Here is a 27,323-nt window from a genome sequence, read left to right on the forward strand (position 1 = left end):
GTTGGCACATGGGCAGCATCCCTTGCCAGTCAGAAATAGTGCCTATTTTCCCTCTCAAAAAGCTAGGCCCGTTTGGTCTCTGTTTTGTGTCAGGTTGCTTTATATAATTCAATCCTTTTTTACAGTTGCGCCGTTGCTGATATCAACATTATCCACAGCTAAGGATGAATCAAGGCTCTGGGTATGGGCAGTCAAAAAGAGCAGGGTGCCTTCTGAGGCCTTGAGGCACAGAATCGAAGACTGCACAAAATGTGGATTTCAAAATAAATTGCAGTGGCAATGCAACATGAAGCGTAGCTGAGGAAATAGTTGAATGGCTGCTTAATGTAGTTACGAAATCCAATATTTGGATTGTGCAGGATTGGAGGGCAAGGACAAACTATCCAGAGAGCAGCCCAGAAAAGGCGATAAAAGGCCAAGGGAAAAGCTTAAAGCTCCTAGAAGAGGGGGGGGGGGGGTGCATTGCCACGGCTGCCCAAGCACGGCAAAACCCGTCACAAAACGTTTAAGAAACGCTGTTTGGGAGAGCTCTGCAAACGAAGTCCAGCCTGGGCTCCAGCTGCCAGCAGATGAACTGAGCGGGAAGGAGGAGCGAGCGAGCCAAACCCTGCCCTCCCGGAGCCCCGCCCGGCGTCATGGCGCGTCGCGTGAGCTGCGCCCGCCAGCTTCAAAGATGGCGGCGGTAGCTTCGGCGCCGGTCGCGAACGTGTCCCGCTGCCCAGAGCTGGCTCGGGCAGCGGAGCGAAGATTATCTGAACAGTAAGCATGAAAATGGGTGGGCAGCCTTTTCCTTTCTGGCCGAGGGCGAGGCTGGAGCCAGCACCTGGCGGCCGCCCCCTGTTGCTCAGAGGTCTGCCCTGGTAGCTTGCATGGGGGTTTTGGAAGCCAGGGGCGAGGGCTTCGAGGCCACTAGTTGTCTTATCTCTGGCCGCATCAGAAGACTTGAGAAAAGGCCAACGGATGGCAGAGTCCCCCTCCCCCCTCTCTTTTGCAAATAATGCAGTGTTTTTCCCTTGGCGGAATAAATCCCTTTTGCGAAGGAGCTCTTTTTAATTCCACAGCGGACAAGATCTTGGCGAAGGAATAAGTTATTTGTGATTGTTAACACGTGTCTCCAAAACTACCTTGTGATTAGGTTTTCAATAAGGCCTACCCTTGAGTCCTCATGATTTAAAAATTGCGTGTAGTTTTTCCCTATTGGAGGTCATTCCTGCGTTTATTTTAAATGATGTGGCAGTGCTTTATTATTATTATTGAGCTGCAAGTGTGTGTGAGAGGGAGAGAGGTTAGGCTTCCGGGAAAGCAATAGAGTAGGAGTGGTTAGAAGCAGGTCGGGATCTACACGCAGCGTTTAGGGGTGGTGATTTATAGTAGATCACCAAAGGTTACCTCCTTGACATTTGGCAACAGCAGGAAAGGTTTTCATTAGGCTTCTGTAGTGAAGAAAACATAAGGTAGCCAGGAGTGGACTTTGTGTTAAAAGGACTGTTAGCTTTATTCAATTCTGATACTGTAAACGAACCCTTAGTTTCCAGATGTGCTCAAAAGACACTCTGTTCTTTAATGGTGTGCCATTTGCACTTTACTGGTTGAATTTCTAGTAAACAACAACAACCAACAAACCCAAACTACTGTAGATCCAAGAAGCCTGAAAACCTGCCCCACCCTGCAGTAGCATGAGTGAGATGGTTGTGCAAAGCCTTGAATTTGATGAGGTTTGGAATGAATGCAGGGAGTGAGAGAATACCAATGGAGAGAAGTGGAAAAGGCAGTGACAAAGTGTTGGGAGGAAGATAATTTCAGCAGTTACTTTGTACCGTGTGGAGAACAAAGACATGGTAAATGGTCTATGAAGAAGAGGTTGAAGTTGTGCAAATGACACATGTTAGGGACAGTTCTACAGGACCTGAACATACAGGAATGTTTTGAATTGTTGAAATTGAGAAGAAACTAATGTCTCGGGATGGGGGGGAACAGATATAGTGAGGATTTAGTAGCCTTTAATTTAGATTGATAGGGGAATTTATAAGGGGAAACGGGAAGTTCAGGCTCTTCTTATTTGATCCTCGCAACAACCCCGTCAAGTTGGTTCGGCTGAGAGACAGTGACTGTCCCAAAGTCAGCCACTGAGTTTTATAACTGAATTGGGGTTTTGAACTCGAGTATCACAGGTTACAGTCTGACACCTTAACCACTATACCATACCTTATTACAAGTAATCAAATAACTTCCACTGGGTTGAATCTGAACTCTTGGGCGATGTCCAACTCACTTTCTCTATAGCATGTTCCGGAGGGGAAAACAAGGTGTAAATAAGAGACATTTGTGGGAGTCATTTTGGAGGCTTTGACATTTCCTAGTAGAAGTGGCCCTCCAGCAGAGTGGGTTACTGGCAAGTGTACTGTTTTGCATGATGCACGTTATGTAAAATAAATAAAGCATCTAGTTTGAAGCAGAAGATGATGGAGTAGACTGTTGGCACTGGTGAAATCTCTGCTCAGCTACTGAATGGAGTGCAAGCATCCCAGTTGCTGGATATCAGGTGGGAGAGTTCTCTTGCGCTCATGCCTGGATTGTGAAGTTTGCACCGGGGTTTTGCTTGGCTACTGTGAAAACAGAAAATACCCTGAACTACAGAGGTTTTGGGTGCAGTGGGCTCATCTTATGTTCTTGAGCATGAACAGATAAATTTGTAGAACAGTGGAGTTTTACTCGTCATTCTGGAGCTGTCAAAACAAAAAAAGTTCTCTCTGAGAAAATAGATTAAATATCTTTTAAAAATTTATAGCGTTGAAATGAATTAAGCTATCTCTACCTTCTTGGCTTTGTTTTCCAGCAAAATAAATAGTTTGCCTTTGAAATGCAGGCAACATTTAGGTTTGTGTTGTGCATGTTCGAGTAAATGTCTGTTACACAAATACTGCATCTATTTTAAGAAGTATTTCATCATCCCTGTTGCAGATTCAACAGGTTATAGGCACTTCTCTTTGCCGCTGAAGATAAACAGCTAAGAGCAGAGACAAGGAGATTAATTTGGGGGTCATCTTGGCTCATAAGTCTGTACATAAGTATATTTGTCAAGGTTAATACAATTCTGGGATTACTAAGGCACTTTGAACACATAACTTTTTGTTCTTTTTATTAAAATGTAGCTTCATTCCCTCCTTATGTTAATGTAGTAATTATGTATTTGAAACTAATATTATGTATAAATTATCTTTTTTAAGTGCTTCAATTATATTAACATTGCTTTAAGTTAATATTTCTGGGCAATGGCAAAGCAATTTTTATTCATTTATCTTTTATACTTTTATTTTGGGGTACAAAATTTTAATTAAATTTATTGTATATTGAATTTATAAAGTGTTTTTTAATTTTTTCTAGGTTTTGATTTACTAAGTGTGACTCTATTGGGTGTTTGAAATGTGTGACAACTTGATATATTTGTTCAGTATGGCCTCCATTCTGTGCATCTCATATTTATATACTTTGCCTGCTTTCAGATGCAAATTCTCCTCCTCCTCCTCCTTCTGCTTCTTCTAATAACGCACACTTCACCCTAAGGTCCCAAGGTGGACTACAATATGAAAACACCATATTGAAAACAGCTTTTAAAAACTGACAATTACAAAATTAAGGTGAATCCTAAAAATATACACCTCGTGTGTCAAAACATGGTGTGTGACATTGGGGATGCACTGCAAGATCTGGTTAGCACAGAAGATGCTTTCAAAATTAAAGTTACCCATGAAAGGAACTCTTGCAGAGCATGTTAACTAATGCCATCAGTAGGGTGTATTTGGTCAGCTGCATTATTCTTACCTCAAAAGATGCTGATTTCTAATATAAGACATTTACATTAGCAAAGAGATTCATGCGGAACAATAGACTTGCTTGCTTTAATTCAATAATGTGTGGAGAATAGTTATTTCTAGAGTCAGACATAAATAAAAAGAGGATGGGGTTTCGGTACCTTTTAATAGTTACATAGAAGGGGGATTTCAGCAGATGTAGCTTGCCGTGAAGCCTGTTAGCATTTACTGCAACAATTATAGCATCTCTCTAATTTTGGGGGTTTTATTCATGCTTTTGGCAGATTTGATCAATGTAGCCTAATGTCATTTGGACCACAGTGATCTGCTACTCCATATGGTGAATGAGGTGTGAGATTGCAGGGCAGCATAGCTATATAACCTGTCCATGTTCGGTGATGCTGCCTTTTCATGCAAAATGATGTTATTTTGAGTACAGCGGCCAAGGTTATGATTATGAAATTAATTGGATGCCTTTTCACTATTACTACTGCAAAAAATGAAGTGAAAACTAAGATTTGTCTGCAAGCTTTGTTTTTAAGGCAACATGAGACATTTTGTTAGACAATAATATTTTAATGAAACTTTTACTAACTTGTTTTTCCCAAATGTTGCAGTGGCAACTTAAGGCTGGCCAACTCAAACTAGTAAAAGCAATTTTGTTTCTTGAATAGTTTTCGTATTGACTGTTCTTTGTTTTTGTTTTGATTTAGGTGCCTGTTGGTTTTTCCAAACGTCCCACAAAGAAGCAATGCATGTCTCTTGAGGATCCCTGACCTTTAGCAACTTGATAATAGCTATCTGGATATCACCAGCATTTCCCATGTTAACAGTTCTGAGCATGTTTTACTACATTTGCCTTCGACGCCGAGCCAGGACAGCTACAAGGGGCGAACCTATGAACAATCGGAGAGCTATTGAATCAAACAGAGCCTTACCTATCAATGTCGAAGTGGTCCAGTATGCCAAAGAAGTGTTGGATTTCAGTTCCCATTATGGTAGTGAAAACAGCATGTCATACACCATGTGGAATTTGGCTGGAACTCCTAATGTGTACCCTAGCTCTGGTGACTTCACGCAGACTGCTGTATTTCGAACTTACGGAACATGGTGGGAAGTCTGTCCTAGCGCACGGTCACCTTTCACAAGGACACCACCCAATTTCCATAGTCATGACTATGTAGAGCTTGCTTTTGATGAACCAGTTTATCCCACCGCAATACATGTCCTGGAAACCTATCACCCTGGTGCTGTTGTTAGGATTTTGGCATGTTCTGCAAGTCCTTATTCCCAAACGCTGCCTGCTGAAGTAAGGTAATTCAACTTATTAATTTACTTTTCATTTCCTTGAAATGAGATGTGATACACACACACACACGCAAATTTATTAATGAAAGAGTAGGGGAACACAACACAAAGAGAGTGGGGGAAGAAAACAAAACAGTCAGCTCATATTCACAATACAATAAACATAAGTAAGGTAAAGGTAAAGGTACCCCTGCCCGTACGGGCCAGTCTTGACAGACTCTAGGGTTGTGCGCCCATCTCACTCAAGAGGCCGGGGGCCAGCGCTGTCCGGAGACACTTCCGGGTCACGTGGCCAGCGTTACATCGCTGCTCTGGCGAGCCAGAGCCGCACACGGAACGCCGTTTACCTTCCCGCTAGTAAGCGGTCCTTATTTATCTACTTGCCCCCGGGGGTGCTTTCGAACTGCTAGGTTGGCAGGCACTGGGACCGAGCAACAGGAGCGCACCCCGCCGCGGGGATTCGAACCGCCGACCTTTCGATCGGCAAGCCCTAGGCGCTGAGGCTTTTACCCACAGCGCCACCCGCGTCCCTTTAAACATAAGTACATCAATCTTAATTTACACATACAGTGCAACATATGCCCTCCAAATGTCCGAATAGGTATCCAGACAAAGTTGATGTTTAGTCACCATGCTTTGAAGGGTTGTTTTTTTTTAAGCAATATGTATGTAGACATGTTTCATACAGGGTCCAATGATGCTGAGACCCACCAACAAGGTGTGGGGTTAGCGGAACAGAGGACACAAACCCTTCCTTGGCTGGTCTTCAACAGGTCCTGAAGATTATAAGAAGATCTCTGTAGGAAGATCCACCTACTCCCTCTTCTTTATTTCCCCAGTGACTAACCAGTTGCCTCCATAAAGCCCACCATCAGGTCTTTAAGGCAATAAACTTTTCCAGCAAATGATATTCAGTGTCCCATACCATATCTGAACATGGAGCTTCCATATAACCATTATCCCAAATAGCTTTTGGGGCCAGGGTAGAATTAGGCAATGATAGTCCTGTAATCTTCTGTCTTAGGTGGCATCTCAATATATTCAGCATGTGACCTATAGTTGTTGTGCTGTAAAAACTTCTCTGCTGCTATAGGTGACAAGGAGCTGAACAGTAGCTCTTAAGAATGACAACATTGCATCACATGTTATTATTCATCATTATTTACTAAATTTGAACACCATCCTTCATCCATAGATCTCAAGGCAGAAGAACTTTGGATTTCAACATAATCTTCTCAACCTAATGGTGGGCATTTGTGTGTTACCATAGTGGACTACCAATGGCTTCTTCATTATAAAGCCAGTCCTTGGGCAAAATACTCTTGAAATGGCTTCAGAATTCCATCTTTTTGAGCTATCACAATATCTTTAAAGTTTTATTTCCAAAATAGTGGATTGCATAAACTGGGCATGTACTAGTTGGCATCCCAAGGAGACCATTTCTTCTTCATCAAGGCTCAGAAAAATCTTCTGCCATAAAATGTGTGCTGTCTGTACAGCCATTGTTGGTTATCACTTCATCTGCAATTACCTTCAATTTTTTAAATAGCCCCTTTAATTGTTCACTTATTGAAATGCATGTTCACTGTGCATTCTCAGTTTTCCCTCCTAAACCTGTGTAAATTGTGCTATATTAAGAAGAAATCAACATCGGAGTCAGTGAATAATGTTAGTATATTATCTAACCTTTTTATTTTGTGAGATACTTATTAAGTTTTATGAGATAGAAGAGTTAAGAGTATTTTATATCAGCCCCCTTTTAGTCTTCTTCATGCTGTATTTTTTATCAACTTAATTTCATTACCAATACTAAAAAATTTTTTTTTGTCTAATAATGGTGTTACATGTATATTTTTATTTTTGTAGATGGGAAATCCTTTGGTCAGAGCCACCCACCAAGGTAAATTCACCTCAGGCACGTCGGTTTGCACCTAGTATCAAACGGATAAACTTTCCTACAAACCTAATTCGTCTAGAAGTGAATAGTTCTCTTCTTGATTACTACACTGAGTTGGATGCAGTAGTACTACATGGTTTGAGAGAGAGGCCTGTGCTTTCTCTTAATACGTCATTGATTGATATGAATGATCTGGATGATGATGATGAAGAAGAAGATGGAGAGCAAGACAGCTGCAGCATGGACATCCTTAATAAGCAGTTTAGTGCGGTTGCCTTCAAGGAATGGACAACTAATGGATACTTTGATAAATTGCCTTATGAGGTAAAGGAGTGGGGATTCTTACTTTAAAGCAGAATTGCCATAACCAATTAGGATACAAGGGTACAAGATAGCTTCATATCCATGATTAGTAATGGCTTCACTCATAGTCCTTTGGAATCTGCCCATAATTTTTAAAAACAAAATCCCATTTTCTTGATATGTTTTAAATAAATGATGAGTTCTTCTCAAAGTGGTATTAAACAAATCCAAATAATATTTTGTAAAAATACCAAAATCCAACAAAAAGCTAGCTGAAATTCTGTTGTTAATGGAACTCCACCCCCGCCCCCAATGAAAATAGCTTTCTTCTTTTGTTCTGTTACGGAAAATAACCTTTGCAAGCATAGTTTATCCTTGCTGGTTATACTATGCAAAATAATTTTTGAAATTATTCAAATACAATGCTTGTTGTATACAATGTTTGTTGTACAGTATTGATTATGGAGAAAACTGATTGATAGATATTCATACTAAACCAAATCAAGGGGATGTATATTTTCCCCCCTTGTAAAGAGAAAGGTAGTCACTCTAAATCAGGGGTCACTGAGGTTTACCTTGCCTGGGCCGGTTCACTCCAACAGAGATCCCTCCATGGGCCGAATTGCGTGCAGACATGTTTTCGGCGCCTGCACATGTGCAGATGTGATTTCTGGTTTAGCGCAGCATGTGGGGGCTCGGTGAGCGACTCGGTTTGGGGGCAGCTCGTGGGCCAGTTAAACGACCCCCTTGGGCCGCTTGTGGCCCACGGGCCTTAGGTTGCTGACCCCTGCTCCAAATCCCTGCCATTTGTTAAGGCTATAACACCAGTCTCACTTTGGGAACTATTACTCTTCAATTTCTTCCTTTTCTTTATACAAGTCTTAGAAATATTTCAAAATTCCCTCCACAGTTCTTTTCTTTTATGTAAACTGACTTTTAAAAGAAAAGCCGTCAGAAACGGACAACAGCTGCCATTTTTCTTCAGTAATGCATAATAACCACAGTGGTTTGAAAGAGACTCTGCATGTTATAGGATTAGTTTTTAAAAGCGGATATTCAACAGCATTCTGGGAGTCGTTCTGAACACATCATGTCTCCTCACTTATTCATTATAGTATCAAATTGTGCTTTATGCTAGGGCGCACGTGCGCACACACACACACACAGAGCAAATTTCTGACAAGACACCAGACTCTAAAGTAGTAATGATTAATGGCTATTAGCCTGTAGGCTTGGAAGCTGTTATCTTTGTTTAATCAAAAGCAAAAAAAGTACTTCAGTTACATCTTAATGTCATAATCTTACTGACATTTCATTATACCCTTTTCATTTCAGGTATCATGAAGTGTAATTTTAGTCTAAAGTGGGATTAACTTTTCTGGTGTTGATACTGACATGTTAAAAGATTTTTTTATCTCTAACGCAGAGTTAGTGATGTGTAGATTATCAGATACATTAAAAATGAAATTAGTTAAAGGGGACATTATTGAGTTTTTCATATCCTTATTAACCATGCTATAGTAGAGAAATATGAGAAGCATAATTTTGTTCTCTTTAAAAGAACACTATTTTCCTTTTAAACCTTCCTTTACAATTTTCACTGCAATAGCAAGGAATGTCGTCAGTTTAGCAGTCTGAAAATTCACTTTGTACTTCTTTGACTAGCTGGTGTGTGGGCTCACAAATAACAGCATACAAAGCATTTCAGCCTCATCCTATTTTTGTAACAAACAAAAAATACTAACAGTGCAATCTACGTGAACCACAATAACACATAGTATGGAAGAAAACTTGCCCCTTGCACAGGACTGACTTGATTCCTACTCCATCACCAGCGCAGCTATTGGATATTATGCTGTCATTGTAAAATAAGTCAGTCTGCAATTCTGAAAATCCTATATTTCTGTTTTGCTTACAATACAACGAAAACCATCATGTATCTCTGACAGCATTTGGAGCAAACAGTTCAGTGTGGATTTTGGTTCTTTTATATTAATGTCAAACTTGATTTTTCTGTTCATATGAACTTGAGTTGTTATACTTGACTCTTGTTTTGGCTATGTGACAAAATATAAGTCATGTGGCTAAATTCTGAATAACTAGTAGAATATTTCTAATATTTATATCCCATGTATCTTAATTTATAGGGTTTCAAGAGATCTAACTTTTATTTTATTTTATTTATTTTATATCCCACCCTTCATCCAAAGATCTCAGGGCATTTGCATTTTTTGGTGGACACAATCAAGCCCCATTTAGTTCAATGGAAGGGAGTTAACAATGTGCTTCACTCTCTGATAGAAATTAAAAAGAACATAATCATGCCAAATAATGAAATAGCTGATTTTGTATGTTTGTGTTGGGCAAGCTGTGTGTGTGTGTGTGTGTGTGTGTGAGAGAGAGAGAGAGAGAGAGAGAGAGAGAGAGAAGGACTCAACTGATGTTGTTTTTTTAATCTTGAAAGCAGAAATACCTTCTGTTATGTTAATGCATGGTTTTAAAAACCCTTAAAGAGAGAAAAGCAGGTGGTTTTTTTAAAATGAAGTTTAATCATGTAAAGTATTTTAAAAAGCAAGGTAGAGAGGAACAAAAGAAGCACTAAATAGAAAAATTACTAGGAACAGGAAATGTTTTTCTCCTTAAGTGTATTCAGTTTTTTAAAATCAGTGAACTAATGGGATATATCATCAAATGCAGTGGAAATTGTAATTTTAAGGACAGTGGTGTGATGTTCTTTTCTGTGTTTTCAATTCAGCTTATCCAGTTGATTTTGAGTCACCTTGCAGTCCCAGATCTGTGTAGACTATCGCAGACATGTAAGCTACTTTATCAGCACTGCTGTGATCCTCTACAGTACATTCACCTCAGTTTGCAACCTTATTGGGCAAGAATAAACGACACAGCTCTAGAATACCTACAGTCTCGCTGTATCCTTGTCCAGTGGCTGAATTTATCTTGGACTGGAAACAGAGGAACCATTTCTCTATCTGCTTTTAGCAGGTCAGTGCTCTGAATCATGATGTATCACATATTTGAGAATCATCCCCATACCCCTGCTTGCCACTCCTTTCAGGTAGGACAGGAAACCACCTCTTGTTTCTTTTTCACATGGCCCTAATCCAGCAACAGTAATTCAAACTCGGTTTCTACACATGGATTTGCAGCAGCAGAGGGGGAATGGAATTTGACACATAACTACATTTCTAACAACTGGCTTTTGTGTGTGTCAGAGGCAGTGTTGCTCTCTCCTTGGAGTGAAGGTTGAGGGTAAGTTCAGCCTAATTCTCTGCAGTCTCTGCCATTTTATCCCATATCATTTCCCTCCCACCTGTCAAACAGTTGGCCACTAAACCCGTATTTGACAATGGTAGAGATGTAAGTGGACCCATAACTAAAGCAGCGAGGCCTGTGACTTGCCACTGCTGTGTTTATGGATCCCTATATCATGGCAACAATTACCTATCTGAGAGAAATGAGGAATGTTTACTGGGTCAGAGAAGGTAGGCTTCACTGAAGAATTGGGAACATAATATCATTTCTAAAAGATTAGCAGTAACAGAGAAGCTAGCGAGAAGAGTTCCATAATATCGCAGTTCCACATATTAGTGCCAGGATTTGGGTGGGTTTTGATCTTGCTCAGCCTTTTGTGATAGGCAATCTAGCCAGGACAGCAGAACTTGAGTTCCCAACCTTTAACCCAGTCAAGCAAAATACTGGCTTTCATATTAGTTTTGATTCATATACCTTTATTTACAGATATTCAACATCATTTATACAACATCCTCATGGTCAGTTCAATAATAGTAGTAGCCTCGCGCCCTTGGAGCTTCTCTACTAGATTGGGAAGTCAGGTTAAGGAATTACGATGACCCAAGATGCTTATAGACAGAGCAGAAAAATATTATTTGATGCTTAGTGGAGAATGGAAACCCATGAAAGACTGGGCTATAATCGTTTGTATGGTACTGATTTAAAAGTGTGGTTTGCTATTTTTAACCTAATTTTTTAATATTAGCAAATTTTATGTCAGACATATTTTTTTAAAAAAGGAATTGTTCATCTAGAAGTTATTGGGCTGGATGTAGACCTACCTTTTGCAAATGAAAGACACGTGGAAGGGCTCAATGGGAGAAGGGAGCAGAAGCAATTCCCTCCCCCTTTCCCCTGCAGTTCCCCACATCACCTCCCATATGGTTTCTGAAGGTCCCTCAGCCTGCTGGTCCAGGTTTTCAAGGTCTATATGGGCAGAGCTCCTCTTGTGGCTAGCCTACATCCAGTCCATTGGTTGAACACTGTTAGGCTGCAATCCTCAGCCCATCTTATTACAGTATATTGATGCTTGTGGACCCATGAGTAAGTTGTCCAGGGTTTTAGTTTTTAGGTAGAAAAAAAATCAAGAGGTAGCTTTGCCTAGTATCTCTATCCTTTGGGGGCCAAACTTTAGATTATGCTTATAGTCCTTTAAAGATATAGCTGGGTAGCTATTTGTTTATATTTCTGAAAATGTTGAGTATCAGTAGAATATGTATTAACTCCAAGGAAATAGAACAGATTAGAATAGTGATCTAAGAAATCTGACAAGCAAAGGATATATTACCATGAGAGGACAGAATGCTTCAGGCATGTGAACAACCTGAGGCAAAGCTGAAGGTAATTTAACTTATTGATAATGTCCATCTCCTTAGGGCTATATAAGAATGTCATCATGTTTTACTTTTGAGAATTACTAAGTTTGCTAAACTTCTGTGCTTGAGCTAAAAAGGGAGTTTGGGAAATACTGATTGGGACAATAAATCAAATTTAGTAAGATATATTTGGATAAGTTTATATTGCTCTGTCAGTGAAAGCATGGCATGTGAATCGAGAAAATGGTGCGCATAATCATATTATATACGGATAATTCTGATTTGGCATCAGAAGAGCAGTAGAGTTTTTAACACTGCTTGCTAATGTCAATTGTAGCAGGATAAGGTTTGTGCTGCTGCAGAATATTTGAGTGTATTAGGAGCAAGAAATTATATTTTAAAGAAATTATACTTTAAAAGTTGAGATTTCAATCCCTTTCTTACATGTAACATTGTAAATTGTGAAGACAATGAAACAAATCTATTTACATTTATTCTGTGTGGGGGTTTTTTTGGGGGAGTGAAAATTAAAGGAATGCTTATGTAAGAATTTGTCTAGGATGTTCACATTACTTGAATAAAGTTGGCTTGGTGTCTTATGGTCTTAAATTTTGCAGTACAATAATGTTACAAAAATTAGCCTCTACAGTATGCTTCTTATGTATGTAAAATGTGTATGAAATAATGTGATGCCAAAATTCTAGGGTTTGATGTGTTTCAAAATTTCAATTGCATGGTATAATTGATACTAATAATATTTAATGAAAAAAATCTATGTTAGCACTTCTAGAGGATTCTTCTTCTGATCAATGGAAAACTGCATTAGAATAAATTCAGTAATAAATACAGATCCTAAGAAAATTTGCTTTTACTCTATGTGAATGTGATCTGGTCTGCAAATAAGCTTAGATGTGTACGAGCCTTGTGCCTGTACTCACTTGTCCCGACATTGTCCCTTCCTTACTGACACAATTAATCTAGAGACCGTAGTTTCTGCCATCATCATTCTCTTGTTTCCCGGGTTGTGTACACACCATATTTTAAGGCACATTTTCCTCCAAAACACCCTGGGAACTGTAGCCTAACTCTCACAGAACTAGAATTCCCAAAACACATTTTTAAAAACTACAGTTCCCAGGATTCCTGAGGGGGGTGCTTTAAATGTGCAGTGTGCATGCAGTTTGGGTCTCCCTGACACTTCTGTCCCTCGCAGAGGCAAGCATATCAGTGCATTTAGGCTTAGGGCACATGCTATGCTGTGAGGATATATGGGAAACCTTTGGAACACAAATAACTGCATCACAAGTTACAAAATGCTTTCAGAGGAAACATTTTGGTGTAGAAATTAACTTAAAACCCAAGCGTGAACCCAGTGACCTGTAATGTGTGATGATTACATGTCTGTGTGGTTATTTGCATATACTGTCAAACCTCGGCTGTCGAACGTAATCTGTTCAGGAAGACCGTTCGACTTCCAAAACGTTCGACAACCGAGGCGTGGCTTCTGATTGGTTGCAAGAGTTTCTTGTACTCACGCGGAAGCCATGTCGGACGTTCGGGTTCCGAAAGACGTTCGAAAACCGGAGCATTTCTGGGTTTTTAGCATTCAGGAGCTGAAACGTTCGAAAACGGAGCCGTTTGAGAACCGAGGCTTGATTGTACATACATCAGAAGCTACAATTGAATTCCCACAGTATGCACACATTGCAGCATTTCTGAGTACCAATTTTGTAATTTACAAAATGGGCTCTAGCTTTCTGGTTTAGGTGTATCATGATGCTTCCATGATGCTTCTTTTCTTGTTGAATTAACCCACCTGACAATGTGCTTTTTACAGATTCTTGAAGGTTTGTGGTTCAGAACTAGTGCGCCTGGAGTTGTCTTGTGGTCATTTCCTCAATGAGGCTTGCTTGGAGGTCATTGCTGAGACATGTCTGAATCTTCAAGAATTAAATCTCTCCTCCTGTGATAAGCTACCACCTCAGGCTTTCAATCACATTGCCAAGTTGTGCAACCTTACACGTCTAATTCTCTACCGAACGAAAGTAGAGGTAAAGTTTCTCTTCTTCTTTTATCAGAGATGATAAGACTTAAGCCTCAGAAACAGAATAGAGTGTAACCTCTGTGAAGTACTCCTGTTTGAAAAATTCAGGAAAAATATATATCTTAGGGCAGTATCCAGCAATCCAGTATCACACATAGGATTTCCCCTCCCTCCCAGATCTGTCCCAAGGATCCCTCAATGCTCCAGAGCAGATTTTGAGGGAACACAAAGGAAAATATGGTCTATCAACAGTGTCAGTTTTGTTGGTTGACAGCCATCACTTGATTTCATACTTAAGACTGTAGCTAATAAATACAGCTTGCATCTGCTAGTATAGATACATTCCTAGTTTACTGCATTTCTCTGCTCCCTAATCCCTCAGGATTTTTAATGTGTATGGTGGGAATTCAATACCATCCATTCTATCATGTGTAACTTAACTTGCTCTCTCCTGGAATGCTGATTGCTCCTATGATGTCCTGAGAGTCATCTAAGTGAAAGTTGGGGGGGGGGGGATGCCGTAAGTTTCCTCCATCCTGAGTCAGTGACTGCCAAAGCATCAGCCACAATAATTTTGTTTAAAGTTTCAATTTCAACAATAGCACATCTTTCTCTTAGTAACCGAAGGTTTAGTAAATTTAGTGTTAGTAAAATATTTTTTTCCTGATCTGTTTTGTGAGTTACTTACACACAGATGTAACAACAGCTTGCGTTCTGCAAGCGTAAATAACTTCCTTGCTGCCAATGGAAAATACACCTGTTGTAGTCTATGGGTTATTAAAGTATGTGCAGGCAGAAGATCCACATGTGCACATGTTTCATTTTCAGGCTCAAATTATTGGCTGCAATTGCAGCCAGTTTTATTGCAAACTTACTTCACTACATGTTTATTCAATGAACATGGCTAGTTATCTCTGTGTTGGGCCAATAGTGGAACAACTTTACCATTTGAAAATGCCTTTTAGAAGAGACCTAGCCTTCTGCTTAAACAATCCAGCGGTAGTTTCCCTTCATGAAATGCAACCAACTGTGTAGAAAACCAAGATGTAATAAATTTCCTAATTATAAATAATTACAACTTAGATATTCTTACTTTTTGAAAGCACTTATTACAAGTTATAATTCTGCTTCAGTCATCTAAGTAATCTTTAAGTTATACTAAATTAAGACTGCAGTTATGGTCAAAAGAGTTTTGTGCTGGTGGTCTTAGTATTTGCTGACTCTTTAATCCTTTATTCATTCAATATGCATTCACAGCATACTTCCAGAATTTGTTGGCATTGATGCATTTGAGGTGCACAATGGACAATAAAAGTACTTTGTTCATAGTAACTTGACAATACACATCATTATTTTGGCTTGTATATGTATGTTATCTTGATTTGATTCTTATCTTGATTTTCTGTTTCCACTTCTGTGTTGGAGCCAACATGATATCTTGATGAAGCTATCAAATCTATGATTCTAGTGCTTTTACATTCAAAAGCATCAGGATGTCATGTTTTTAAAAATAAAGTATCAATTCATATGTTGTGTAACTAACTGCCCGACCATTTCAAACTTTTTTATGCTGTTGTTGCATTTGAATGTACGTAATAGGAATTATAATTTAGAACTTGTTGCAAACCTATGTTTGTATAATTATATATTTTGTACAACATGGTAACATCTTAGAACTGGCATTGAACAGTGTTTAATGGGGAATAGATTTGCAATCTGTTTGCAATCTAGTATCTTAAGGAATCTGGAATATGGGTACATATTCATCTTCTCCCTGCCACCTTTAAAGTCCTTCTTGCTGCACCCAAAAAAGGTGGTGCAGTGGTACCTCAGGTTAAGTACTTAATTCGTTCCAGAGGTCCGTATTTAACCTAAAACTGTTCTTAACCTGAAGCACCGCTTTAGCTAATGGGGCCTCCTCCTGCTGCTGCACTGCCGGAGCACGATTTCTGTTCTCATCCTGAAGCAAAGTTCTTAACCTGAAGCACTATTTCTGGGTTAGCGGAGTCTGTAACCTGAAGCGTATGTAACCTGAAGCGTATGTAACCCGAGGTACCACTGTATATCCCCTGTAGTATAAAAGTTGCCTGAAGCAACAAAATACTTCTTTCAGTTTTCCCAAACATACATGCAATTCCCCCCCCCCAAAGCACAGTACATTTTGTCCTAATTTGCACCAAAAAAACTCACTTCTCAATATGTCTTAAAGTGGCCCTGTTTAAATAGAATCATACAACTTGTTTATTTTCATTTCAATTGCATGTCCAGGCATTGTGCTCCCCAGTCCCCAACCCGCAGACAAATAAAGGACCACATAGACTAGTTTGGATCGAAACAGGCCACAACTGTATTGAACGCAGATGAAAGAGGTTTGGCACGTAGGTCACTCCAGGCAGGGAATTATATCAAATAGGGTGACCCCCGCAGGGACCGCAATCTGGGGGAATTCCCTTGGCCCTGGCCCCACCAGGGCACATGGACATGGCCACTCCCCCCGGATCACTTTAACAGGATACATTTGGAGGGGCAGACAGAGACTACAACCTGCCCTCCATCCAAGACAAAGGATTGCTGCAATGCCCAACGCAGTTGTGACAGTTGCTATGAGGTAGGCAAAACAAAGAATAGAAATATATTTGAAGCCTAACCAAGGCAGAGCGTACAAGATTAAAATAAATACTGTAAAACACATGCAAGCATTAAACAAACATCCTGAAGTGCAAAAAGCTATAGTTATGATAATCCCAATATATCTCCAGTAGATTAGGCAGGGGAGCGGCGGCGTGAGTGTTTTCAAACAATACATACAATATAAGTAAAAATGTGAAAGTCACAACATATCACTCCATTTGAAAATTCAAATAAAATAATTACAGGAGCCAGGTTTGAGGAGGAACATGGGATTTTTTTTTTATGTTGGCTAAGGGGGCGTGTGTTACAAAAGCTTGATAAATACTTCAGTAGAATAAGGCATGTCCAACTATATTTGATTAGTCTGGCTTTCATTTTCTTTCACCATTAAATAAATGGACTCGTGCAGCATTGTGAAAGCTGCACTTTGCCCTTTCCATTATTTTCTCCATCTCCCCTTATGTTGTAGAAATATTCCTTTGAAGACTAAACCTATTGAGTCATCAGGTCTGTATATTAAAGTAAGCCTGATTAGGACTCATTTGTGCCATTAATAATTGATAATAATCAATTGTCCATAAAGACTACAGTACCAAAGAGGTTATCAAACATATGTTTGAATGCTGAGAATCAGTATTTGCTTACAGAAATATTAAAAGTTATGTAGCAATTTACTAACGTTAAATGTATCAACCACTGTGGCGGTTACATTTTAATAGTAACTAACTTTTGTGCAATATTGCCAATTGTTATATTAATCTTACATTGCAGGCAGATAATTAGTGATTAGATAAGATTTACTCACTATTCATCAATGCTTAACTATGATATGCATTTATGCATTTTTTTCCTTCAGTAAAAATCCTGGAAAAGTCTTTTTCAAGCCTCAAGTTAAAGAAATACACCAAACTTATTATGTTACATTAAAATATAACATTTTTAATGTTTTTACTCTACTAGAAGTAAATAATTCAGAATTTTTATTTAATTATGTTGGTCCCCAGTTTATTTTCCTGTCAAGCCTATTTCTAAACTAAATATCACACTTCAGACTAAGATACGAAATACAGAAAACTACACCTCAGGACAACTTGGACTACTAATTTAGAATATGTGTTTGTGATTATTTTGTGTGAGATGTGTATTATATGCCTAAAGTGGTAATGCTGACTGCAACCTCAAAAAATAATAATGGCCATTTCGCAAGGTGCATCTGATATTCTGGTGGAGTCCCTCTTGCTGTGTTTTAATGATGTGGCACCTCACCATAAGCATGTTTAAAATAGCAGCAACATGACTGTAAAGTGCACGTTGTATTTGTTTCCATCTGTATGTTGCTAGTGACAGGAGCTCGATGATTGTCAGTACCCTTGTCAGCAAGAGCATCCTGTGACATTAAAGTCACCAGCTCGGTCCTGATGCTGTGTGACTCTATTGGCAGTTCCATCAGGCTGCAGCCGATCAGTGAATGTCAGAGATGCTGTACTTTTCTGGGATGTCACCAGCCCTCTGTGTTTTTGGTGTGGCCTTGCTTGTTGTTTGAATTTGCCAGACTTCTAAGAGCTTTCCTAAGGGAAAGGAACTGATAGGTCATGGGAATAAAGGTGTCTTCAGGGCATGCAAAACCACATCCAGAGTGACTTATTATATAAAGGCTTGTAATGATTACCTTGACTCTAAGCCAATCAATGGTTAGAGCATCTGGGGACTCATTAAATGGCATTTGTGGTGTCTGTTACCTAGGTTTTGAGCTGAATTTCAGGGAAAGTGGTGACAGCCTTTAATGTCTAATTGACCCTTTCTCTTTGTGTTTGCTTTCTATATTTGCTTCTGATGTGTTCCCCAATGGCAGCAAACAGCACTGCTCAGCATTCTGAACTTCTGTTCAGATCTTCAGCACCTCAGCCTGGGTAGCTGTGTAATGGTAAGTTTTAAAAGTCCAGGCTCAGTGTATGTTATCAGAATTTAGACTTCCCAGCTCACTTGCAGAAAAATCTAACCGCCTGTTTTCATCCTTTCATCTAATACCTATGCACTTCTTATAAAAATAAAAAAATTAATGTTTGCTTGAATTTACATCTGTCCATCTGCCAAGCTTCTATTTCATCACTTGGGCTACTTTGTAGGAATTGCAGAAATCCTCCTGTGTATAGTCATAGGTGGGTAGAATTAATTTATGTATTTAGTTCAAGTCATGGAAATCCCTGTTGTGGTGTTTCCCATACGATGATGTCGCTTGTCACGTGCATGTGTATATTCAAAAATATAGCTTCCAGATTTTTAAAGGTTAATTTCCTTCTACTTATGCACCTTTAGGATTATGAGCTAGACTGCATATGTTTTTGAGTTGTAGATTCCCCCCTCCCAAGCTCAAATTATAATTATTCATCAGATTCCACTGCAGAAGCCAAAATCTGCCATGGAAAACCATTTTGTGTGTGGTGTGGAGTGGAGTGGACATTATATAGTTTACATCCCAACCCTATTTCGCCCTCTGCTTTCCAGTGTCACCCACAGCCAGATTGCAGCAGCCATGACTGCGTTTTGCAAGTACTCCCCCCCCCAAAAAAAAGTATAGGAAATAACTATACAGTGTTATCGGTGATTGGCCCATGATTTGCAGCTTCCTTGCTCCTATGTATCACAATTCTTCTGCAGAACAGACATTGTATTATTACTACTATTCATTGACTTATATACCACTTACATGCCAAAATGGCTTCTAAGCAGTTTGCAAGTATAAAATCAATTATAAAGTGTCTACACTTAATTCAAATACACAATAAAACAATTCTGTCAAAACATTAAAAATGCAATATATATATATATATATAGGGATATATATATATATATATCCCGTTAAAATATATATATATAAAACAAACCCATTAAAAAGCATAGCACTTAAAGCAAAGCAGTTTAAAAATAGGAGCATGCTTAATTTTGTCGCAGTTTCATTTGAGTAATAATCCTCTATAGTTGAAGAATATTCATGGTGCCACTCATGACTGACTCATAGCCTAAGTGACATTATCAAGATGGTTGCCACCCATATACTATGCCATGAAACAGGTTTTTAAACATTGTGTTCCCTGAGTATATGGAATTGCTTCAATAGAATTTACCACATGGTGTATCCCAAATAGTCACAAAATGAAGGTGAGGGGGTCCCTGGGGGCCACCCATGACCTCTTGGCAAACTGGCCATCCCTATTTAGGAGACCTGAAGTGTGTGATGTTGCACAGAATAATGTTTGCAGGCTGCATATGGGTATTAAAGACAATTTGCTTATAAACACGCTTGAAATTTGTGGTACTTGTGTCCAACCTCCAACTAACAGGTTCATAATTTTAAATGCAAAATTGAGGGTATAAATACCAGTATCCTCCAAATGAGTGTTATTTCTTCACAGATTGAAGACTATGACACAATAGCTAGCATGATGGGAGCCAAGTGCAAAAAACTTCGTACGCTGGATTTATGGCGATGTAAAAACATTACTGAAAATGGAATAGCAGAGCTAGCTTCCGGCTGTCCACTGTTGGAGGAGCTGGATCTTGGCTGGTGCCCAACCCTTCAGAGCAGCACCGGCTGCTTTGCGCACCTTGCGCGTAAACTCCCAAACTTGCAAAAGCTCTTTCTGACAGCCAACAGGTCTGTGTGTGACTCCGACATAGATGAACTTGCTGCAAATTGTACTAATCTCCGGCAGCTTGATATTTTGGGTGAGTAGCCATAAAAACACTTGGATCTTCTTTAAATCGATTGGTTGTATCAACAGCAGAAGATAAACTGTATGTGTTGTATAAAAGAAGATGTGGTCTTGAAAGTAAATACTGGGTTCATGATTCACATATAAAAAGTTTCCGGGAGAATGCTCTCACGGGTTCAAAGCGTAATGGATTATGGGGTTAGACCAGTTTAATTCCAGATTCTTTGATTTACTGGATTGTGAAGCAGGCAGCAACTTTGTTTAATCGTTTATCCTTTGCTGCTAAAGGGACTAGTTTTCTGATGATTTCCTGAAAATGTTTTAACTGCAATTGCCGGTTTTCAAAAGCTCTTGGAATTTGAATAGTGTGTGACAGGATATATTTATAAAGTGTGAACCTTATGATCAAACAGTTTCTTGCAGAGCACATAATAGAGTGCTCTGTTGGGCTTCTTTCTTCAAAAAGAAACCAAATTTTTATTTTTTGAAAAAGAAATCAGCATAATTTTTCATTTCCTATTGCAATTGGTATAAGAGACTGTCTCCGCACACTGCCCCCCAGCCCCAAAAGCTTAAAACTTAAACTACAGCTTAAAACCATAGAAAGCTTTTGCTAGTCAAAATGAAAGCTTTTTCATGAAGGTTAAAAAGGAGTTGTTTTTATAGGTTACACATCATGTTAACTTTCTTAGCCAAAAGTACAATAATAATGGAAAGCTTTGTGTTCTGATACGCAGTCTTGAAATATCCATACTAAATAGTTCATATGAATGTTCCTGTGTTTGTGGCATGTAAAGAGGAAGCCAAAAGAAGCTAATTCATTGACATATAAAATCAAAGCACTAGTTCTGGGTATTCCAGGCCTAGAAAAAATGCTGCTCCAGTATAATGTGGTAAGAAGGGAGTTGTTCATTTACATAAGTGTCATGCTGTGTGACTGCATAGACAGCAGGATTCTTCCATCTTTGCTGGTATTACAGAAGCCCATCTATACAGATGGATTGATCTCAAACTTTCATACAGCAAAAGAAAACAATACACCAAACCCCTTGTATAAAGTTAAAATATACGCTTCCACCAATTTTTCCATGGCAGTGGTTAATAAAGCCTCCCCAGTTCTATGTGTTTCCTCAGAAATAAGTCCCATTGTGTTCAAGTGTGTGTTTAGGATCGAAGCCCGAGGCATTTTTCTATTTAGTCATGCTGTTTAGTGTTCCAATAGAATAAGGATTTGAAATTTTGTTTCCAAAGAAAGGACTCTTTTGCACATTTCAGGAGATCAATCAAGACCTTACTTTTTAGAACGGATATGGTTTGTTGGATTAGTGATGCTTTGGGTGTTTTCTAAGCTGTGTGGTAAATCTTAGGTAAAGGTAAAGGGACCCCTGACCATTAGGTCCCGTCGCGGACAACTCTGGGGTTGCCGCGCTCATCTCGCTTTATTGGCATACAGCTTCCGGGTCATGTGGCCAGCATGACTAAGCTGCTTCTGGCAAACCAGAGCAGTGCACGGAAACGAGCAGGGACCAAGCAACGGGAGCTCACCCCATCGCGGGGATTCGAACCGCCGACCTTCTGATCGGCAAGCCCTAGGCTCTGTGGTTTAACCCACAGTGCCACCGGTATCCCATGGTAAATCTTAGGCTTTAACATATTGTTTTTATTCATCTTAAAATGTTTCTTGCAAGCTGCTGCTACTACTGAGGTGCTTGGGAGGCAGCCATGAGATATAAGTATTTTTTAACTTTTAAATTCCAAACTCTTCAAGGCTGAAGATGTCTTACAACAATAACTGAATCCATAAAAATGCAGATTGATTTGCCTTCACTACTTTTGAGTGCTTCAGTTCACTCCCATCTCCCACACCTGTATGTACTTCCTTCTTGAGCTCAGTCTCTGCCTAAATCTCTGCAATCTCTTCCGTAGGGAGAACTTTAATCCCTTCTTTTGGAAAGTTAGTTTTGCCCCCTTTCCCATCTAGCTCCCTTGTTCACAACAAAATGTTTAGTTTCTCTACTGTATAAATTTTCATTCAGGAATCAGTGCAGTTACTGAATTTGAGAGGCACAGCTAAAAGGACTTAACGTATTTGCAAGTCTGCAACTTGGTCACCCTGTTGGATGATGTTGTTTTTCTTCGATCCACGAAGAAATGCCAGGTTTAGTGGACTGATTAAAGTATGAAAATGGGTAATATGTGAAAGTGGAATACATAGTTTTGTTCCTTGCCTGCAGGGCACCATATGCAGTGCCATTGTGTGATCACATAAACTGCAGCATATGTGTGGATTATGCTTAAATAAGGGCAAAGAACATGCTCCAGAAAAACAAACTCCCTTTTGATATTTTGACTGCAGCCAGGCAGCATAAAGTACAGCTTAGAAGAATGTGGTGGGTTTAAGCCATCTGTATGCACAATACATCAGTTGCTATCCAAACTCGTTGAATTAAAATCTGTAATTCTAGGTAAGTTCACACAAATTTAAAAGCTCTATTTTCAAGTATGTAAAACCACCCGGGCATAAAAGGAGGAATAACAATGTGTTTCCCCCTTGTACAAGAATGTTTCACTACCTCATACATGCTGTAAACCCCCCCCCCCCAAAAAAAACCCTCCCACATCTTCCTAGAATGCCAAAAGCTCCAACTGTCCCCTTCATGGCTGTCAAAATCATCAGCTTTCCTTGACAGTTTCAAAATGCAGTTACTCAGTTTCTGTACAGAAATAAGCAGCACATTAAAAACATAGTCCCCCCTCCAGAAAGGCATCTTGCTCCTGAATTTCTAAGAGCTTCCCTTCAAAAGGTCTCCACAGAACTCCCAGGCCACTCTTTAACCCTTCCACCACCATTTCAATGCAGTATTCCCTGTCTTGGGAGCTGTCGGGTTCCAAGAACATTTTAGAGAACAATCGGAAGATACTTGTTCTAACTTCTTTCCCCACTGGGTAGTAATCAATGCTAGTCCTACTCCTGTGCAAACCTATTGGAGGTTAATGAGCGTGACTAAGGTTTATTCATTTCTGTGGGTCTACTCTGAATAGGGCTTAGCCAAATACAACCCACTGTTCAGATTTTTGAATAGATATGCACATGGTAAATAAAGCAAAGGAATGAAATTCTGCTTGTTGGCAACAAGGTGGTCTCAAGCACACCTTAACATGCCTGTATCAAATAATTTGTACAAGGAAAAAATCGACTGTTTCTATCCGTGATTATTTAAAACTAACTGTGGGTAGGTAGCCCAATGAGAGCAACTATCAAAAATTCAGAACGAGCCCTGTGAAATGTTATATTAATACCTTTTGATGGTTAATGCCATGAAGCTTGGAGGAAAGTATATGATGTATGATTTCTTCTGACCTGTTTTCTAAGTGATGTCCCTCTCTAAATATTCACGAGAACACAGCGGGTGCATCTGGGGAGTTGTGGATGGAACACAGATTGACAAGGCATGCTTTTGTTTTAATTAAACCACATTTCTGCACGCTGCAAAGATTGTGCAGAGCGTGTTTTGATTTCTGTAGTTAGTGCTTTGGGCTAGTCTCAACTGGGCCATTTTACTGATAGAAGACTTATCGAGTACGGTACATAGAACTGGTTTTCCAGTATGTGTCAGAGAGGATAATAGGAAAGGAGGCAGTTAGTGTGAAACTAATGACTATTATGTGACTTCCTGCTAATTCCCCACCACCACACATTTTATTCTACCTTTCTCAAAGAAGATTAGCTCTTTTATCATTACAGCAACCTTATAAAGACCATCCAGTGAGTTTCGGGGGTGAACAAAATCTTCTGGGTTCACTGTGCCACACTGCCCTTTAAGCCTGTGTTTGGATGTCAGAGAGGCTTCAGTTTATACTATTGATTTGGATAAGGGAAAGCCCCATTAAAATGAAATCTTTTTACTGACAATAAACATTGCACTTCCTCACCTTCCCAACAGCACGTTGTACTCTGTTTATTTATGTAACTTTCAACTGGTTTCTTTTCCCTTTTGTCCCCTCCCTTTCTTTTCTAGGCACAAGAATGGTGAGCCCTGCTTCTTTAAGAAAATTGCTGGAGTCTTGCAAAGATCTTTCCTTACTTGACGTGTCCTTCTGTTCACAAATTGATAATAGAGTTGTCCTAGAACTGAATGCCAATTTTCCTAATGTGCTCATCAAGAAGAGTTTCACTCAGTGACTCACTTCATATGCTGCTATATGGAATTGATTTGACAATTCCGTTTCCTGTGAATTTGTGCTGACTTTTTTCAAAGAAAAATATTCTGTGAATAATGGGGAAAAGTTAACTCTTCTTGACATGAAGGTTAAACTTCAAATCAAAGATTTGAAATGTGATAAGCCATTATTCCGTGTACACTTTCCAGTTACTGTACTTCACAAGTGGACCTCCATATTTGAACTAGAAAGAATCATGTGAATATAAGGCAGCATACGTTTAAATGCATATTATGGAGCATTCAAGACTGCTTGGATTTTAACAGTGAAATAAGCTTGTAGCAAAAACTAAGCAAGAAATAAAAGAGAGACCTCAATTTTTAAGTTTTAGCATTAGTCTTTTAAGTTGTCTCTCATTGCTTCTACCTTCCTTCTTGCTACAAGAAAGTTCTATGGTCCCCAGGGATTGTAGGATTGCACCCTAATAAACTAAACTTTTAGTTACACATAAAAATCTGTGACCTTCTTAGTTAATCAAAGAGCTGACAAACACTAAAGATCCTGCATTACATGATACAAGTTCTATCGATGTCTCTTGCTTTTAGGAATCCTAGCAACTTAAGCATTGGGCTGTTGCCAGCCTTCCTCATTGATGGTTTCTCTCTCCACTTATGCTACTAGGTTGAGCCTAAGGATGGGGGAACCAGAGATGGTGCAGAAGAAAAGACTTTGAAAGACAAAGTAGATACAAAGCAAGCCAGGAGAAGCTGACCCATCACTAATTGTCAATCCTACATTTACATATCTGATTTTCAGATGTACAATTAAACTATTTCTGTAGCTAAATAAGAATCCCTTTCAATTAGACAAAGACTTCCAAGTTTAAAAACACAACAAGTATTAATCCGATAGATTATGATTGAAACAATGATAATAAAATATTACAATTTAAGAGGAGACAAAGGAGAAACCCCATGCATGGACTCAACCTTGTTTTTTTCAGTTTCTGCATGTTTTATGCATCTAGCAAGCGCATCTCTTTAGGATTTATTGCAGAGTGGGGGGACACTTCATGCTATAGAGTCCCATGTGATTGGAAGCAAAGGTTCCTTCCTTGGTAGGATTATTCTGTTGGAGTAAGCCAACTTTTGGAAGCAAATGAAAATGAATATGATTTATTAGTGTAGCTGAAGCCATTACAAAAAACAAAATTTGTAAAACATATTACACACTTAAAACAATGATTTAAACCAATACTGAAATCAGTAAGCGTGAGATGGTATAAAATAGCTGTATCTCTTTTATTTCAATGAGTCTTTAGCATGCGTAAGTTTCTCTGGATTGCATGCTTATTCTGCTGATGTTGCTTCTTATAGAAAATAAGACAACAGGATTTCTATTCCAAGAAGTCTGCTGCAGCAGTGAATAGTACCCAAAAACCCACTGAAATTTAAACTGTAAAAGGAGGGACTCTTGGAGAAGGATATGATTTCAACCAGAAATAAATCTCAGCTGTCAGTTCAGTCATAAATTAAGGCTCATATTTTTACTCAACTATTTTTACTAAAAATGGGCAGGTGGAACCACTTGGTTCATTTCTACCACTTTTCCTGAAACTTTTCTACAAGCCTGCAGAAAATGCTAAGTAGGGTGTGTTGGTCTGCACTCCTACACAGAGATCACCCTTTTTTTTTAGGGAATTGGAGATAGCAGGATTGCTTAGCTGATGAAATCCTTGGTTGTGTCTCTTCCCCCAACCCTGTTGTGAGGTCAAGTATGTGAGTACACAATCATGTGTACCTGCCTATAGAGGAATGCTACTGATATCCAAGAGGTATATAGAGAGAACTACAGCATTCTTTGTGATCATGGTCGCTGGAGAATTTGTTGCCACAATCATGGAAATCGCCGCTGGCTGCTTTACGTGCTATGCAGCTGACATTAAAGTACCAACATATATAGTCACACGTGGATACAATAAATACGCCATGCATGTGTGAACCAGGCTTTAAAACATTGTACTTTGCTGACAGATAGCTATCCTAAAGTTGTTCTGTAAAGATATTTTTTATTTTGCATTTTTAAAAATGTAACTTTATAAATTATATCCAGTGTAATTAAGAATTATATATGTACATACCTGTGACAGAAGAGTGCTTCTTTGGACTCTGTATATTTGCAGATGTTAACCTTCTAAAATAAGCCTTGTCTTATGTAGTTCGGGATATGCATGTTTATGTTTTCTTTGCAGTTAGATAAACACAGTTTTGTTTAAATATTGTTATCACTATAGTGTTTAAAACGTGTGCCTTCTGTTTTTACAATCAGTAATATGTCTAAAAACAATGGATTATTTTCTTCATGAAAATTAGGCTAGGAATGCAAGACTTGTCCAAGAACAAATTAAACTCTTTATTCAGACTTCCGCAGCCTTGTCAGATAATATTCACTGGTACCGTTCAAATGATTCGTAGACTGACATTGACTGGAATGTTCAGAAAAGACTTAAGGGTGCCACCAGACTGACACTATTTTGCTCAAGGGAACTTCGTGAAGCTAAAGTGGATTAAAAGGCTGTGTTGCCCTAGTGCAACATATCCACTGTAAAAAATAACAATAATCTGACATTTTGTAGCATGAAAAGTGACAAGGAAATGCAATGAAAGTGTAGGATGATGCTTGTTATATAACTGCTCCTCAAACAAATCAGAATGAATTCACAGCAAAGATTAGATTCAGTCTAACCTCTGCATAAGCTTTGTGCAAGCAAACTAGGATGAATAAACAGGTGGTCTGGAGGTGACTTGAGGTTCAAATTAGATCCTACTT

At 39.1% G+C, this 27,323-nt stretch overlaps 1 protein-coding gene across 4 annotated transcripts; it reads left to right on the top strand.

Moving 5' to 3' along the window:
• Nucleotides 1-628: 628 nt before the first annotated feature.
• On the top strand, nucleotides 629-26,915 carry FBXL4 (F-box and leucine rich repeat protein 4). Of its 4 annotated transcripts, none has more exons than XM_083433510.1 (8): nucleotides 629-759; nucleotides 4,526-5,126; nucleotides 6,987-7,341; nucleotides 10,076-10,320; nucleotides 13,783-13,996; nucleotides 18,473-18,544; nucleotides 20,034-20,346; nucleotides 24,353-26,915. In XM_083433510.1, exons 2-8 carry the CDS (start codon nucleotides 4,636-4,638, stop codon nucleotides 24,514-24,516), a joined length of 1,854 nt encoding a protein of 617 aa, XP_083289636.1. In that variant the 5' UTR covers nucleotides 629-759; nucleotides 4,526-4,635; the 3' UTR covers nucleotides 24,517-26,915. The 4 variants fall into 4 exon arrangements, with proteins under 4 accessions (XP_083289636.1, XP_083289637.1, XP_083289639.1 ...); XM_083433511.1 differs by having other exon boundaries at nucleotides 663-775; XM_083433513.1 differs by having other exon boundaries at nucleotides 675-850.
• The last annotated feature ends 408 nt before the right edge of the window (nucleotides 26,916-27,323 follow it).

The sequence above is a fragment of the Podarcis tiliguerta genome (assembly GCF_965153285.1).
Source record: "Podarcis tiliguerta genome assembly, chromosome: 3".
NCBI classification, from domain to species: domain Eukaryota; kingdom Metazoa; phylum Chordata; class Lepidosauria; order Squamata; family Lacertidae; genus Podarcis; species Podarcis tiliguerta.

Excerpts from the sequence above, each read along its gene's own strand:
- FBXL4 (XM_083433510.1), top strand. The coding sequence starts at position 4,636 with ATGTTAACAGTTCTGAGCATGTTTTACTACATTTGCCTTCGACGCCGA. Across the intron at positions 18,545-20,033 it reads GCCTGGGTAGCTGTGTAATG|ATTGAAGACTATGACACAAT; the intron begins GTAAGTTTTAAA and ends ATTTCTTCACAG. Across the intron at positions 20,347-24,352 it reads CCGGCAGCTTGATATTTTGG|GCACAAGAATGGTGAGCCCT; the intron begins GTGAGTAGCCAT and ends TTTCTTTTCTAG.